Source organism: Galendromus occidentalis, unplaced genomic scaffold (genome assembly GCF_000255335.2).
Source record: "Galendromus occidentalis unplaced genomic scaffold, Mocc_1.1 scf7180000077284, whole genome shotgun sequence".
NCBI classification, from domain to species: domain Eukaryota; kingdom Metazoa; phylum Arthropoda; class Arachnida; order Mesostigmata; family Phytoseiidae; genus Galendromus; species Galendromus occidentalis.
The window spans coordinates 677,560-694,231 of NW_003805272.1; the positions used below are offsets into that span (position 1 = coordinate 677,560).

Sequence of the window (16,672 nt, forward strand, 5' to 3'; positions counted from 1 at the left end):
ACGAAATCAGGAAGCCGCCCTCCTCTACATGCAGCGAGTCACACTAGAAACTACCCAGTCGCCCCCGCCCGTGAAGCTGGATCGCTCAAACGTAGGAGTCGCCGATAAAGTCTAGAGTTCTAGAGCTTCCAACGCTCGGCTTCGTGTCCCGTTTGATGAGACAGATTTTTGTATGGATATTCGCTGCTCGTCGCGTAAGAAGACTGCATTATGCCTGGGGGGAAGCGTTCGTGATTTGAGGCGTAAAGAAAGCGCAAGTTCCTCATTCTGAAGGGAGAGCCGTGAGGATGTGTTGGCAGGTTGATAGACGACGGAAAATGATAGATGAACACCGTTTCGAGATGTACATAAAACGGCCGCAATCAAGCTTGCTCTGACGGCCGGCTGACATGGTCTGCCTTGTTTCCCATATGGCGAGAGCTGGACAAGGCAGAGATTCGTTCCTAGCAGTGCCGTAGCTCTTGCGGATTCTTCCCTCCAAAAATGACCCGCCCCGCTTACGCTCCTGTGCGATGATGAGCCGCAGTCCGTCTCCTCCGCTCGCCTCTCTATTCACCAACCGTCTTCCCTAACTAAAGCTCAGAATTTTCAGTGGACAGCTTCACTCGATCCCATCGAGGCGTCGCGAAAGCGGATCTCTTTCGGAATCGACCGGAAACGAACGGGAACCCGCTATCGCTCGCCATAACTCGGCCGTGCGATCAAAATATTGGAGTAGCTGAATAAGCCTCTCGCAGATAGGCTCAGGCAGCAACCCAGTTCGATACATGCGTCATTAAGAAATATTGGGGGAGGGTCACAACGATGACTATTCAAGTCTCACAACACCGAATGTGGGAATGCTGATGCCTTATCACAGCGAGCCAGCTCATCTGGTCGAACCGCAACGGGCAGCAAGTCCTTTCAGAGACTCGGCTACATCATTTATTCCTCGTCTTTCTACAGTATCGATTTCATTCAACAGAGGCGGACCCACTCAGATCATCACAGTCTTTATGAGAACACAATTGGGAATTTCCGGAGACTTTCCGGGTCCGAGACATCAATCAAGTCGAAAGAGCAATGCGCCTAGATTCTGATTCTTTCCGCCTCTCGTCCAGTTGACTCCGAATTCATGCCTAGTTTCCGCGTGTCCTGATCCTGCTCATCTTTTTGTGCTTTTTGGATGCTCTGACGAGGAGGATGAGACCGCGTGAGCGATACGGCTTCACAGGATCGTACATCGTTTCTTAACAGGTGGCGGTTCAATCGCGGACAAAATGGCCTGCTCGAATACCTGGAAATGGAGGAATTCGAATCTCAGTCCATCCGAAGCTCGGGGGAGATCAGACTACTGCAGCCAGTCAGCGTGAATTTAGCATCTCGAGTTCTCTTGTGAGAATCTACAGCATGTATGTACTCTCTTTCCCTCGCATTGGCTTGAGCGAGATAGCTCTCGATTTCACCGGCGACTGATAGCCCAATGGTCGGCGAATTCCATGCTCAGACAGAGTTTCCCCAGCCAATTCTCGAAGAGTTCCAGAACCCAGGCCCCGCATCGGAGACTCTCGAAGCGAGGCTGGAGGGAGACGAGGAGCGAGAGGCTTATGCCCCAATGGATGAGCACAGATCTCGGTAACTCACCTCATGTACACCCTGGAGCTCTTTGGACGAACACTCTACGTAGCATCGAGCTCCGAGTTTTTTAGCCGTCCTCTTGGCAGTGCGTCGGTCGACAAATTCCATCTATGGATTAGCAGAATCATCAAATCGAAATCAAATCCGTTATCACCGAAGTTCTTGTCGAATCATTGAGCTTCCCTGATGGCCACGATTCTCACGATCCTGTCACCTACCTCAGATCGTTCCAAGTTCAGACTCTCTGTCGAACGGTGTTTCAGCGAGGTTCGAAGGTCGTTTTTAGTGCCCACGAGTATGAAGGGCACACCCCTGCAGTGGTGCCGAACCTGGGGGATTGCGATCAGAATTCTTAGTGGATGAGCAGACTAATGAATTTGAAACAATCATTCAGAGTCTGATTTGTTTCCCGAAAGATCCTCTCGCGAAGCTCTTTGAGATTCGCCCGACACGGGAACTGGGCCTCTACAGCAAACAAGCTCTCTCTCCTCTCTCGCCGCCCGGATCTGATGACAACAGGTCCGCGGGGTCGGAAGTAGAGCCCGAATCAACGTGTCAGGCTACCGTTGCTCTGCGAGGAGCTCTGGATCATTCGGGGACCAACACGTTCTCGCCTCCCGATTGGCTCACCTCTGGGAACCATTTGTGGATGACGTTGTCATGTGACGTTTTTGAGCTCACGCTGAAGCAGAGGATGAATGCGTCCGTCTGAAACCAAACGCCCATTGAGTCTTCTGCCTGTCGCTCCTCAACTTTTCTCGAAAAGAATATCGATGAGGTATTCTCTGCAAAGATCTCGCTGATCTTTTCGGCGTTCATAGCTCGAGATGATAAAAAATGCCTGAAATCTAATCGTGCCTATCCGCTCGAACACATTGTCGATGTTACGATTGCTATAAGGGCGACTGTGAGTTGTTGCTCATGTCTAATGCCTTCAGACCGCAGGGAATCTGAATGAATATTGTTTGTGAACCTGGTGACACGACCACAAAGCTGACCGAGATGGAGTGCCTACGAAGGACTCGGCAGTTCAGTAACTGGATCGAATCACAATCCTTAATCTGGCTTATATAGTGGCACCCAATCGATAACTCTCCGCTTAAGGGGACGTATGGTCAGCGTTCGAGGAGGTGTTGATTCATCGAATCCGATATCGCTCCTCGATTCTGAGTATGAGATGACGCGGAATTCATTGCCTTACCCCTGGATAAGATAGAGGCCGTAGTCTCTCGTAATCCTCCTGGCCGGCAGTGTCCCATAAATTGACGTTGATTGTTTCACCACGAAGTTCATGCGTCCCCGCGTAGTTATCGAATCTGTGAAGGGTTTTCATAAATTTATAGCATGAATTGATTCCTGTCTGAATTTTCATTAATGAGCAGCATAGTTTATTGTCTGTTCCTCAACCGGAGGGCATCCAGGAGGAGGGGGCTCTGAAGGAACAAGTCCGCTCTTACACCTGTTCCTCAAAGAAGAAGTTCCCGAGAATTGCACTTACACGGTAGGAATGTATGGTCCGTCCGGGAAACTCCCGGAAGTATACGTTATCAATAAACAGGTCTTCCCGACTGTTCCGTCCCCCACAACGACGATCTTGAGTGGTCGCATGTTATTGCGTCCCGGCTGCATTGTGCTTATGTTGCTCAGGAGCTCTTCGCGGATATTGACTTGACCTGTGAGTATACAAGCGGGATGAATTAGATACGCACCATACTGGGCGAAGCAAGCCACCCCATCCGCAAAGTGTACTCCGATGTTGTTCCGATCTAGCGGGGCATTAAGATTCATCCGGGTTTTCTTCTGTTCCCAACTTGACCGTCTTGCTCTCTTTCGTGCTCAGATCAAATTCTCCAGTCTATAAAAACATGGGTTTTCTACTCTGAATCTCAACCGGGGCCGCAGACCCATATCCACCGTGACCTGGGTGGATCGCACAACAATCAGAATCCTTTCCGAGATGTTATCGATGAAGAAAACAGCAGCCGCCGGAGTTCCACCGAATACTTCGGGGGATATACGTCTCACATCAGTTCCATTCCACATTATTTTCTCCGCACCTGCGAGACGGGGCTCTTAGCCACTTGTCCTTCCCACAGGTGCCGACTCTCCTCTCGAAGCGCTATCGTGGAAACACCTTTGAGTGTTCCCTCCCTCTTGATGCTTGATCGATCATGATCATGAAATCATGGCGAACGGAACATCAGGCGGGGAACAGGAATTGGAACAACGTCTGTGGTGACAAGCCGATCCGGAGTATTGTGCGTGAGGAACCTGAAGCCACAAATGTCAGAAAGCATCTGATTGAGCCGTCATTGAATTTGTGGGATCCGGCATCTCAGCCCATCGCATCTCGCCCACAACGAAGCTCATGATGCGATAAAGCTCCTGCGAAATTTCCACCATGGATCTTCGTGGCCGCTCAGGCTTTGACCGCATAGGCCGAGAATCAGTCGGAAATGAAGATCCGACTAGTCTCGGAAGTTCAGGAGCCAACCTCCGTGTCCTCGCGTGCCGCGAACACGCGTCCTAATCCCTAAAATCCGAAATTACAATCGGATTCCTCTGCCAATCTTCCTCCATCGCTCCGCTACCGAGACTTAAAAGGAATGGTCACTTCGAGACTTCCGAGCCCGTGGCGATTAAGAGTCGGCTTATCTGATTCCTCATGTTGACTCAATCTGAATCGGAGAGACTTGAGGAAATCCGACAATCCGTGAACGGCTGTGTCTCGAAGAGCATTCTCCAATGCTAATGAGTTATGGCGTGAGCTAGATGAGCAATTGCTCCGACTGGGGATCGATGATGGGAACGAGTCCCTGAATTCCAATGATTCAAGAACCGCAGCACTTCTCAACAAGCATCACAAGGACATCGGGAATCGGCCTAAGGGCGTCAGGAGATCGAATTACTCCCGCGCCTCCCGAATCCCCGCGAGAGAACCCGACGGTTGATTCGAAGTTCGCATTCGAAGTCGTCCCCGAGAGATAAAAGACCGTCGATGAGGACAGCCGTTTCTATGCTTGCCTCTGACAAGCCGATGGGACTCACTCGGAGAGCAGGGCGTCGGTCAGCTGTCCAATGAACACAGTCGAGAGCTCCGAACACAGCGCACAGAATCACCAAATGTTTCACCAGGCGAATAGAAACATATCATGCGAGATTTTTTTGTCCAGTGAAGAGGTATTCGATTCTCGCGAACCGCCGAAGTAATCTACCGTCAAGCTTCGCTCATGTTTTGTAGACTGCACTCCCGAGCACGACAACAGCAACAACAAACAGAGTTGCGGCTTGACCGACTTTGACTAAGTAAGGAGTGCACCACTAGAAGGAACACGCGAGCGAATACCAGCAGGTCAAGCTCGTCGTAGTCGTCTACGCTAAAAAGTTGAGTCGGATGGCGCTGTAGACCGAACGATGTCAGCGGTCGGCGACGACGACGACTGTGGCGGCAAACGCTCCGCTCCACGTGACGTAGTCGCTCGCCAGAAAAGACCCGCCTAACGGAGAGCCCGGGACGGCAGATACTCAATCGCTTTTCTTTGCACTTCCGCCAACGACCGCGCGGCTGAGCGATCGATCACAGAGGAACTCGACGGCTCGAGAACCTCGATGTCTTCCATCCGAGATCGGATTGCCTGGATTCGTGATAGTCGTGAGGTTGACGTTTCCGACAGCTCAACCGGAAATCGGAGAAACACCGACTACATACGCTGCTCGCGCAGAGAGAGAGTCGTCGCCTTTCGCGTGGCTCCTCGTCGATCGTTCAAAACCGAATACCACTTTCGAATTCGCTACTTATCGACTTATTTTCGAAAAGTGACGAGAGAAATGCGATGCGGACTAATTTCTTGTGTTGATCCTACCGGATATCCATGCTTGCGGCTATACTGCGTCCGTGGGAGGAAAAAGTTGTAAGCTAAGCTAGATACAGGGGACTACTCGCTTTTCCGGCTATTATGACCTGAGATTCCCTCTTTGAAATTCCCCAGGTCGATAATCTCGGGCTTGTCTATCTCTATAGTAGTCTGAAATCGATAGAAAATTCCCTCGAGCTTGGAATTCCATCCGCGTCCAAAATGCTCACACGATCCCGATTTATCGTTCCCAATGGAAGAAGACCCTCCGAGTGAACTCATGCTCTTCCTGATTCTATGTTCCTGGATGGAAGAAAAGCGTAAAATACGTAGGAAAATACATCCTCTCCGCTTGGAAAGGATCAGAATGAACTCCGAGAGCTCGCGGAACGAATCGACTAATCGTAAGTTCACCTAAATCCACACATCATTCTGTGTTCTCCAAGTAGTTCCACGCGCACCCATTCATGGGCGGATGGTCGCGACCCACCGACCTCCAAAGACCGATTCCGTGCGTATTCTTACATCATCGTCTGGCAATGTGCTCCGGATGCAATCGAAATTCTCCCGTACTGACCGTCGCGCTGAGCAGAGCATCCCCCACGAGAGCTCCCGAAAGTTTCGGACGACCACGAATCACCTCGAATGTACGCAATTCCACTCGATGAAGGCTCGAGGAGAGAGCCAGGAGATTGGTTTGACTCATTGATTCATTCATCAATTTATCGAGCGGATTTTTTTGTGAAAGGCTCAAACAAGGAGAATGTCAAGGTGATCGGCTGGTGGTCACGCTTGCCGCTCATCGATTCAGGTTCTGACGTTGCAGTGTTCAATTCCCCGAATGAAGACGTATTGTTTGACGCTCTGACACGCGTAATCGTTCGCGACCACAGAGTGGCGATTCCTATGGATTCCTCATGGACTGCTCCTCATGGACCAATATCTTAGTAACCGCGAGGAACGCGAGAGAGCTTCCTGTGGTTAGTTACGCGGTTCCTAAGTTCGCTAAGAGGTCGCCACTGGCAACGGTGCGATATCGGATTCCTCCTTCATAGATCGCGGTCCGGTGAGGAGTGCGATCGACGAGCCCCAAACTATTCCCCCTCCTCTCGACGTCGAGTTCGAGATCTCGAGAGGAGCGGCGGATCTAGACCAGAAGCCCCGAATGATCCCGGCCCAACTCCTCTCGACCCTCTCTCGTTCTCCGGAAAGAATCCCCGACAATCGGTGCGACCTGGGTCCGGCTCACATAACCGGGGAGAAATACCTCTGAGCTTCCTGGGTAGAGGGAATTCGAGAAGAGGGAAGGATTCTCCCGAAACTTCCGCGAGAAAGAACAGAATCTCTCGCCTCAGCATTCGGAACAGCCGTGAATCCGAGCTGTGTTCCGGCGCTACCAGGGGAGGCTCTCATCGACCATCGAGTTCTAGCAAGCCTCGCGATCTCGATGCGATCGAGATCGCGTTGGGTTTCTGGAAACCGTGATGAGGAGTGGTTTCGGGCCTCGGCCGAGGCCTCTCGACACCGGGCGGTTCGCCCTTCATGGGTCCCAACGGAGGGGTGAAACCGACAAACGAGCTTCGCGTGTATAACACTTCTCGTGCGAACGTGCATAGCCGCAACGACGCCGCTCGCGCGGGAGGTGGTGTGGGTTCGATCCCTGCTGTCGGCAAAGTATGCAGGAACTCGGCCCTGATCCTCCTGGGTGAAGCTCTATGGATCCGTCTTCGGGAACAATGTGAATTACAGTACCCGGATTTTCAAAAGCTCGGCGTTGTGGTCCAGCCCGAAAAAGTTTTTCGGGTTCAAATGGCGGCATTTCCAATATCCGATACCGTCCACGACCATGTGAGCATGGCATGAGTTTATCAAGGCATGAGTTTGTCCCGCCAACAACGACGCGCCCTGGGGATCGTCGATAAAGCTGGATGACTCTGGCGGGTGCCGAAACGCCTGGAACCAATTCTCGATCCGAACGAGGAGTCGAGCACCAGAATGCAGCGCTCACGGACGAGGTCGGGGACAACGAGACGCTGCCGGGGAATTCTGAGGCCGCGAGTAAGTTTCCGAAACCTCAATTAGTTTCGCTTGTCTAGGGCATCAGCGGCTGATTCATGGGAGAATGAGACGAGGAAGCGGGGCTCCTCGGCGACCCTTCCCGTGACGTTCACCCCGATGAGAGATCTTCCCTTACAGTGTCCTCCCGAGGGGCCGGATCTAGGAGAAAGTCAAGTTCATCTGAGACGGACACGATTCGTTCGAGGATCTCAACAGATCCGCGAAACCGATCCAAGAAAGGGCGCAGGAGTGATTCGGACGCGGAGGGGCCAAGACTCAAGAATAAGTCCTCAAGCGCCCTAAAAGCTTGTCTCTCTGTGGCGCACAAATATTTTCACTTGGGTTTCCTCGTCGGCTTGCGATTCACAAGTGATATCCGAAACGAAGTCGACGGTGAGGAAGACATCGGGGGCGGGTCGGCTGATTTGAGGAATCATGTTCTCCGTCGAACGCAGGCAACGTCTTGCCGATGTTCGATTCTCAAGAGAGCTTCGAACTAGCAAAGCCTGGAGACTATCTAATTCACCATGCAGGAGTAGTCGGAATCTGCCAACTCACCCCATATCCGTCGAATCTTATTTAAATATCTTCATCTATTCCTTGGGATGAATTTTCCGTAGAACTTCATCTGATCGAAGATTGGATCGGACGCGCCCAACGATTAACTCATGAAGAGCCTGGTTGAGGAGCTCTGATCTTCAGATCGTCTCCCTTAGGTTGTCCGACAGGTAGCTGGGGCACGTTGAATATATATTCCTTCTTCTGTTGAGTATCCATGTAGCTTTCGGCACTGAACCGGCTTCGGAATTGACGTCCGTCGGCGATTTCGATGAGGGATACGTAGAAATTCACGTGGATCGGATACGGAAGCGGAATGATATCCTGCAGCCTGTGGTGATCGGAAATCTAGAAGCGACAGCTCCGGGCTGATGCTGAGAGATCAAGCAAGGATAGGATAGGCACTTCGGGAGGGAGTCGACCTCATGCAAAGCTTCTTGCCAGCGACTGTGAGTCGAAGATACCGACAATGAGCCCTTAGTGGAAGCTCTATAAAGTCAACAAGATAACGAAAACATGATTGTGTAAATTGATTGAGGTCATCGACTATGTTCCCGAAACGCTCATCGAGATATCCCGCAGGGGCCGCAGGGCCATGTACTCGAACGTCCGTCTCAGCGGATGGAAGCTTCCAAACTCCAAGTTCCACGAATCCATTCAATGTACTCAACAACTCGGAAGGAGCCCACCCTGGTCCCGATTGGTCTTATGGGAAAGTTTCACCACCACTGGCGCAACAATTCCGCCCATACCCCTCCATGGGCTTGCCTGGCCAAGCACCGAGCCATATGGGTCAGCAATATGAAGCCGGAATGCCGGCCCAGCTCTATGTACCAATCTTGGTAGGTTCATGTTATGACTTATGACTTATCAATTGATCGATCACGCTCTCCATCAATTGATCAATTGGGAGTAGATTAGGGCACCATCTTCTCCCGCTAGGCCGTCAACCGTAGGATGGGATATCCCTGGGATCAGTTGCTCGCCGAATATGGTCCGACACCACCGCCACGTGCCAAGGCTTCCTCACACGGCGGTGGGTGTGTGTAACGAGGTGAAGCCTCCAAGATTCTCAAGTCAGGAACGTATCCTATACATAAACGGTGACAGTTACCAGTAGGCGACTCCAGAAATGAAACCTCCCTTGAACTCGGCAGCTCCTGACGAAGCGCGCGTTGATCACAGCGTAGATAGGGGCGGTCTGACCAGGAGCCAATTGCTTACCGAAACTCGGAAATTGGTGCTTGTCACCGCGACCTCTATCGCTCTGATTCTCTACTTCTATAGACGCTCCGGTCCTCCTGTCGGTGCTGAGGGTATGCTCGAGCCTAAGCTCTGAATAAGTTAAGATGTGAGCCATGGTCACATTGTCGAATACAGTGATCATCTGTGTGATAATTATTCCATCCGTCAGTTTCGCCAAAAGAGATCTTCTCATCCGAGAATCTCTCATCAAGAACAGTACCAGCATACAGCACGAGTTTGCCGACCACCGAGAGGCGACCGGGAACGACTTCGTTGCTGCCTCCCTCCAAACCAGCACGAAGTACGCAGGTCCCAACCACTCTAGAGGAGCTGTCGACGGAGCAGGAGCCGACAACTATGGAGGCAACTTCGAGGCAATCGCTTGAGGAAGATCCATCCACTGTGGGAACACCATTCCCCAGCTGGAGAAGAACTCCTTCAGGTCTGCTCGGATGTCATACTATCCCCAGACTGAAAATGTCGCGAGACTAGACGTAGAAAGCATTGGGACCGGGCGCGCTTCTGTGCAGTAATTGTACCTACTAACGTACTCATTCATTGAAGAATACGACGAGGAATACGACGAAGATTACTTTGATGATTCCGACGATGATGACGATGAAGGAGAAAGCAATATCTTATAGAAAGTTCCGCATTTGGCGTCGAGGGAAAACTCTGAGATGTCGAGAGCAGCCAGCACCTCACGATTGACGTTTTCGCCAGAAGAAGATTAATGGGATGAATGAGAATATCGGGCAAGTTCCTCCAGGGTCTCGGGTTACCTAATATAGAGTCAACTAGTCTTTTACATCGGTGATTTTCGATTCTTCTTCGAATGTTTGCCGAAAAATGTCTGGATTGATTTGTAGGTACTCTCAGATATCAATGTTGCTAAGGGCTCAGGCGGCGGGAACAGTTCTGGCAACTGGACTTTTCCGCCCGCGCAGCACATACCTTGTCTCTTTTGCGAATTTTAGTGCTCGACAGGAATCATATACCTGATCCATTCTCCCAATGTCGACACCAGGGTGCGTGCTGTAATCTGTAGCAGGGTCATACCCAAAAGCTGCGAGGTTTAGATCGCTATGTATCCCACGCCTGACTTGAACACGCCGAGCACTATTTGACGACAATCCTGCCACCCGATCGTCCGCAGTTTCTTCCGAATGCATTTGGAGAGTCCCTTCGAATCCCTTCCTAGCGTGCAGCTCTTCGCTCATTCGTTTCATCAGCTCGCGTCCTCAGATGAAACCAATGGTCAGCTTCCAGTCTCGCGTTTCGATGATCCTCATCCTCTGTCAAACGCGCTCGCGAGTGCCGTATCCTGTCAAGCTGGAATCTAGTTGCTCGTTGAGCATCAGTTTCTAGAGCTATCGAGGCTTTTCTTTTCGTCGCGCGTCGCGAATAATGACTCAGCGGACTCCGTCTGCCAGTTGACGGCATTACTGAGGAAGCACTTCAGAAGACCAGGCAAACAACACCCTCAAGGATTCCTCGACCTTCCTGAGAGAACACGAAAGAGTCAATTAGAGTCGCGGCTCGAACATCAGAAACTCCGGTTTTCACCAGATCCACATCCCGTATCCGTACGTCAGCTTCAGTTTGAGGCTCGGATGGAATCATAACAAACCTCTAGGGCACCTCAGGCACCGACAGTTGAGGACCTAGGACCGAAAGAACCGTCAGCTAACGTCTTCGTAGAGGAGCACGATCAAAAATGACTCAGATGACACGGAATTCATTGGATCACGAAGATCATGAAAGAATACTAATCGATGCCAGAAAATGGCAGAAAAATTACGGGGCTCCTCCAAGAAGGCCTTTCAAACGCAATGACTAAATGACGTTAATGCGGTTCGTTCTTCTCAGATCTGACAGGCTTAGAACCTTCCCCTGTACTCCGTGTCGCATCCAGGCAAATTCCAGGCATAAGTCACTTCTACTTTCCAAGGGGAGAAGACCATGACAGACAAGTGTACATTAAATTTCATATATATAGAACAGCGGTTCTCAAACTTTTCTCCCTCACGTCTCCCCTAAGCCTTATGAGGGGCGCTCGCCTTTCCCAAGGAGACCACCGTATATCTGAGGATGTGAAGTTTGACCTGAACATGTCACAGTACCGTTTTCTCCATGGAATTTGGTTCCTCGATGAACCGTACAATGATCAGAGACTTATTCTAGATTAGCAATGAGCTAGGTGACCTCTCTGAGACGAAACATCGGTCGGTTGGGAATTCAAGGCATCCTCCGCGTTCCCCCTGAACTTCTCCTGCGTCTACCGGGGGAGACGGGCCCCCTAGTTTGAGAAACACTGATATCGAAGATAGAAGATTTCACGAGCGTGAGTTCAAATCAGACACGCCGACGCGCGACATCCCGGAGAGGGTCGAGACTCGAGACTTCTGCCGTGCCTTGCGCGCGCCAGCGAGCAGCTCGTGTCTGAGCCGCGAGCATGACAGATGTTTGAGGAATTGCGTTCATTCCTTAGTCGTTCCATCTATTTCAACACAAAACCAAGAAGACACATGTACAAACGATTGCGGCATCGACAATGATAATCAAGCGGGAGATCCCGCATCTCCCCTCCCCGCATAGCAAGCTTATATCTAGAGTCACTGACTCGGTCAGAAGTCCTGGAACTCATGCGGGAAGTAGTCCTTGGGATCGAAATGGATTGCCTCGTAGTGTCCTCGCTCCTGAAGATATCTCAGCCTCTTCGATACAGGAATTTGGTATTTCTTCGCATACAGCAAGTCGAAGTCGACCTCCCATAGCCATTCATGATCCAAAACATCATCAGCACCCCGATGCAACGAGCCCAGACGTCGCGAATCTTCCCGTTCCAACAATTTCGAGATGAAGTCTTCTGCGGTTCTGTCCAGACCTCCACGGAACTCTAGCGGTGCTGTCAGGATGAGCCTCTCGAGGACTGTTCCCTCATTTCCTGGACATCTGAAAGGGAGTTGACCGTGCAGCATCTCGTAAACAATTATTCCGAGAGCCCACCAATCGACTCCTGGCCCGTACTGCTGGCGTCGGAGGATCTCTGGCGCCATGTACGGGGGCGATCCGCATAGAGTGTACGTCGATCCATGGAATACGGTCGCGAGACCGAAATCAGTCAATTTGAGATATCCGTCGTCAGCTATGAGAATATTCGGAGGTTTGAGGTCTCGGAATACGATTCGGGCGCGATGTAAATACTCGATGACAAGCACAAGCTGGCCGGCGTAAAGCTTAGCTCGCCATTCGGTCAATTTTTTTTCATGTTTCAAGAGCAGACTCAGATCGCCGTTTTCGAACAATTCCATTACGAGGAAGAGATTCGCGTTATCCTTGAATGCATAGAATAGCTTGACGATGAATTCGAAATCAACTGCTGCAAAAATCCGCTTCTCTTGAATCGCGTACTTTTGTGCTTCCTTGCGCACGATCAGCCGCTTTGGCTGCACTTTCATTGCGAAGACCTTCCTGTTCCTTTTCATTCTCACTTTGAACACAGATCCGAAAGAGCCGCTGCTCAAGAATTTCAGCAGCTCGAAGCTTCCAAAACTTTCTCGAGGGCATTTATCCCTCGCCAGTTTCCTACGGACTTTTCGTGCGTGCTTCTCCCAGAATTCGGCTGAGAATGACTTCCTGCGTTTATCAACAGACCTGGCAGGTTCTGTGGATCTGGGAAGCGCCTCGTTCCATGACGCGGAGCGAGCCTGATATTTTGGCCGGGGCAGGGCATTTCTCGCTATTTGTGTCACAGCCTCGGAAGCTGCCTCGGCTGGTCGTACGCCTCCACAAGCGCGTGGCTCGAGAATCCTCGGGTAATATCGCTTTCGGACCTCAAGTTCTGCCCGTAGCTCCTCACGGGCTCGAGTTGTGGGTGCTACGGAATGTTTAATTGTCGCGATGTCGGTCGAGTCGACCAGTGGGCTGCTCGTTCCACTCCCGAGCGAACTGTCGGATACCTCTGGACTTCCGCTCCCGAACGATTGTCTCGGGTCCGGGTCGCTCGATAGAGGAGAACTCCGTTTACCGGAGCCCCCGCGGATGTGCTCTCTGTTCCCGCATGAGCACCCATTACCCATCGTTTTCCTCGCGCTCAAAATATGTCGCTAGAGCTCCGGGCTTCTAGATCTCGCCTCATTTCCTCTTCCCGCTGATTAAAGCTTGGCAATGACGACGAGGCCGGCTGAGTGCAAGAGAGAAGCCTCCCTCGGCGAGCCGGCGGCGTTTCTGTGTTGCTGTGTTGCTGTGTATCTTCGAGATATCGATGGCATCACTGACAAGAGCATGAATGCGGATTTTACAGCTCTGAAAATAGTGCAGGAGTCAACTCCCCGGCATAGGACCTCGATGAGGGAATCCGTCGAAATCCTCACCAGTCAATTCTACATCATATATTCCGAATTCGGTGGACAGCTTTCCCGCCCAATCCAGTACCGACATTTCCTAGTTTTTCTTCGATTTTTCAGCTTGCCCAAGAATTTGATGGAAGCTCCCGCGAGTTGCCAGCTGACCGCTAGATGCAACGTCCCCGATTCTGGTTCAGGTATTTCTGGCGAAGAAACTCTTTCCGTTCGGAAGTCCATGCCTTAACGACTCGGTGGTGTATGGGCCAATCTTGATCTCGGCTCGCGAAGTCTCGGGCAGTTTTCTCTTGGAAACAAGGTCGAGTAGCTGAAAATGAACGATGTAACACGATCGCGAGACTGTGTAAAAGAAACTACTGACGATCAGTAAGAACTCGTTCTTTTGGAGTCAGAGACATCGATGATGTTTTCCGTATTTTTTTCAGAAAATAAATGTGTATTCGCTCATATTCTGTGGGAGGCTTTACTCGTTTGAGAACTCCTCTGTTAGGTGAGGTTGCGAGGTGTAATGTGAGAATCGACCTAGGGTTGGATGACGAGGAAAATTACACGCTTGCAGAACTCTCTCTGCTAATGATCGCTCGGCTCAGGGGGAAATAAACTTGGGGAAGAAGAAAAACAAAGTTCGGAGCAGTCGATCCGAGAAGCTTGATCTTCTGATCCTTGATAATTTTTCTCGCTGCTACCGAACTAGCGATGGTGGAGGGTACCAGCGAGAGCTCTGTTGCTTCCTGGGTAATTTTCTGACCCTATCCTCAGACCGAGATAGAATCTCCCTACCCTTTGCTTGAGGAGCGAATCTAGGTATCGAGTTTGTATTCATCAGAGCCCTTATAATGGGAAGTGCTCCTCTGGTGCAAGCCCCGAAGTTCGCCTCCCGGGATTCCAGAGGATCGGAGTCTCGAGCTCCATTATTATCAGGAGACTCGAATTCTCTGGCCCCAGATCTCTTACAGTTGCCGTCCCATCGAGGCCTAGGCCATACGGCGTGCTTATGGCGAGATTCTTCCTCCAAAGTTTCTATGCCAAATCGCGGATGAGCAAAAATGACCGCCCTCATTGGATGAACTGCCACAACCGTGTGACGCAGAACTATCATGCCTGACTGTAATCCGCTGCTCGATCGGAAGACCATTGCTCAAGAGAACGAGAACAGGTTCGATCGAACAACAGGAACGCTGGAAAAACCAGAGATCAGGGAGGCTCAGATCTGGCGGCGAGCATGGTCGGTCCATACAGAGAATCATCGAGAAGATGATCGCGCGAGAGGAAATCCGCCATCACGACTGCGGCAGATCTGTGCGCATCATCGCAACTCAAATGGCGAACTTTTTTCTCTCAAGGAAAGCTCGTCGCGGGGGGACTCTCCTCGAAGGCGATAATTTTCATGTTCCATGGCTGACAAGAAAACGATGCTCAATCGACTTCGCAACGATCACAAGGAGTTTCGAAACCGTTTTGTGTCAACAAGGCAAAAGATTGTGATTATAGGACCGTTACCGGCTTGATTGACAGAGCCAACACCGCGGTGGCCGCCATGCGCGTCCGTATTTGTTCTTTTTCGTTACCATTTCTCCCTGCGTTTCTTTGCTCGTCTGATCGTCGGTTTTTGGGGTTCGCAGCTACGCACGCTGCCCTCTGCGGGCCTGAAAATTCATTCGATGAAGTCAGATTCCGGCTCACGCTCTGGATCGACTCGAATCCGCTGCTCGCTGTGCATATCTGACCCTCTGATGGATTAGGTTAAATTTAAGTGCCGTGCGAATTAGCACGGCTTTTGTGACACCATCTCGACCGTATATTCTCCGATTTTCCGTCGACCGTGACTTCTGGCGGCGACCTGCCTACTGGAATTTTTCCGAGCAGATTGAGCAAGAAAATGATCGTTGTGTTGCCGTGAAGCGCAAAAGCTCGAACGAATCCGGGGAAAGGCCTTTATCGGAACTCCTTATGGGTCTGGGAGCCGCTTCGGGACGTCGAAACTGAGGAGCCCGTAAGACGTGATCGCGGAGCGGTGAGGGAGGAATCTCATCTTGATTGGGCTCCCTGACGCATGATCTGAAGTTTGACTGCTTCCGAGTTTTGACAACATTTTTTTTCTAGAGCTCTTCGGAAGAGCGTCATCTCTACAATTGTTGGTCTTACGGAATCGAGCTGCAGGAAAAATGCTCGTCATTCGAAAAACCAACGCGAGTGCTTCCTTCACGACACGGACTTCTTGGCCCCCTCTCACCGGCCGCATCTGGGTGGTGGAACTCTATGTTTGAAGGCTCAAGACCGACTCATCCCCATAATGGGTTTCTGCACCGTTCGGATGAGGTTCCCGTCAAGTAACTCATGCCTCGAGTTGTGCGGCTTGGGTCTAAACCCAGAGACCCAGGAGTATCGTCGACGAGATTTGCCATGCATACAGTTCGGGGCAGAAGGGGGAGCTGACCAGGAATGTCTTCCTTACCTATCTCGCGTGCGATCCGTTCTCGGAAACTAAGAGAATCTTTTCTTCGGCGCATGTGACCGGGATTCCTGCAATGATGTCTCGAGAACGCTCCAAAGCCGGCAGTCTGACGCAATCAAATAAGAAAGTCCGAAAGAATAACCATGGGACTTCTGTTTGCTGCCACCAGAAGGCTCCAGAGTAAGAACATCGTTATCGAGACAAGAATGATAGTTCCACATATTTCACTCCATCCTTCGAATAACATGAACGCTTGCTTGTTCTGAGTGAGTCGTAATGCTGTGGGGCTCCCAAGTAGAGTCCTTCTGTGAACTCAAGTCTCTTCCCCCGTAACGCAGAAATCATCATGGAAGGCTCCGACCGCGATTCTTATTCATGTCCCTCCTCCCGAGAGTCCCGTACGTCCCCGACATTGTTCAGTCCAATGAGGAATAATGAAATATACGCCGACTCGCTCGCTACGAAATTCCTCAGTTCCGAAGCCCTCATCTTGCCCACAGAGATCTTCACGATGCAAG

At 51.0% G+C, this 16,672-nt stretch overlaps 2 protein-coding genes across 2 annotated transcripts; both read right to left on the reverse strand.

The window, feature by feature from the left end:
- Positions 1-920: 920 nt before the first annotated feature.
- LOC100908358 (cell division control protein 42 homolog) lies at positions 921-3,246 on the reverse strand. Its single transcript, XM_003742085.3, has 6 exons — positions 3,116-3,246; positions 2,819-2,933; positions 2,248-2,325; positions 1,836-1,946; positions 1,624-1,725; positions 921-1,276 (listed from the first exon to the last, which is right to left on the reverse strand). The coding sequence occupies exons 1-6, from the start codon at positions 3,244-3,246 to the stop codon at positions 1,208-1,210; spliced, it is 606 nt and encodes a 201-aa protein (XP_003742133.2). The 3' UTR covers positions 921-1,207.
- An 8,713-nt stretch (positions 3,247-11,959) lies between these two features.
- On the reverse strand, positions 11,960-13,775 carry LOC100902163 (cAMP-dependent protein kinase catalytic subunit beta-like). The gene is made up of 2 exons (XM_018639046.2): positions 13,709-13,775; positions 11,960-12,957 (listed from the first exon to the last, which is right to left on the reverse strand). Exons 1-2 carry the CDS (start codon positions 13,773-13,775, stop codon positions 11,960-11,962), a joined length of 1,065 nt encoding a protein of 354 aa, XP_018494562.2.
- Between the last annotated feature and the right edge of the window lie 2,897 nt (positions 13,776-16,672).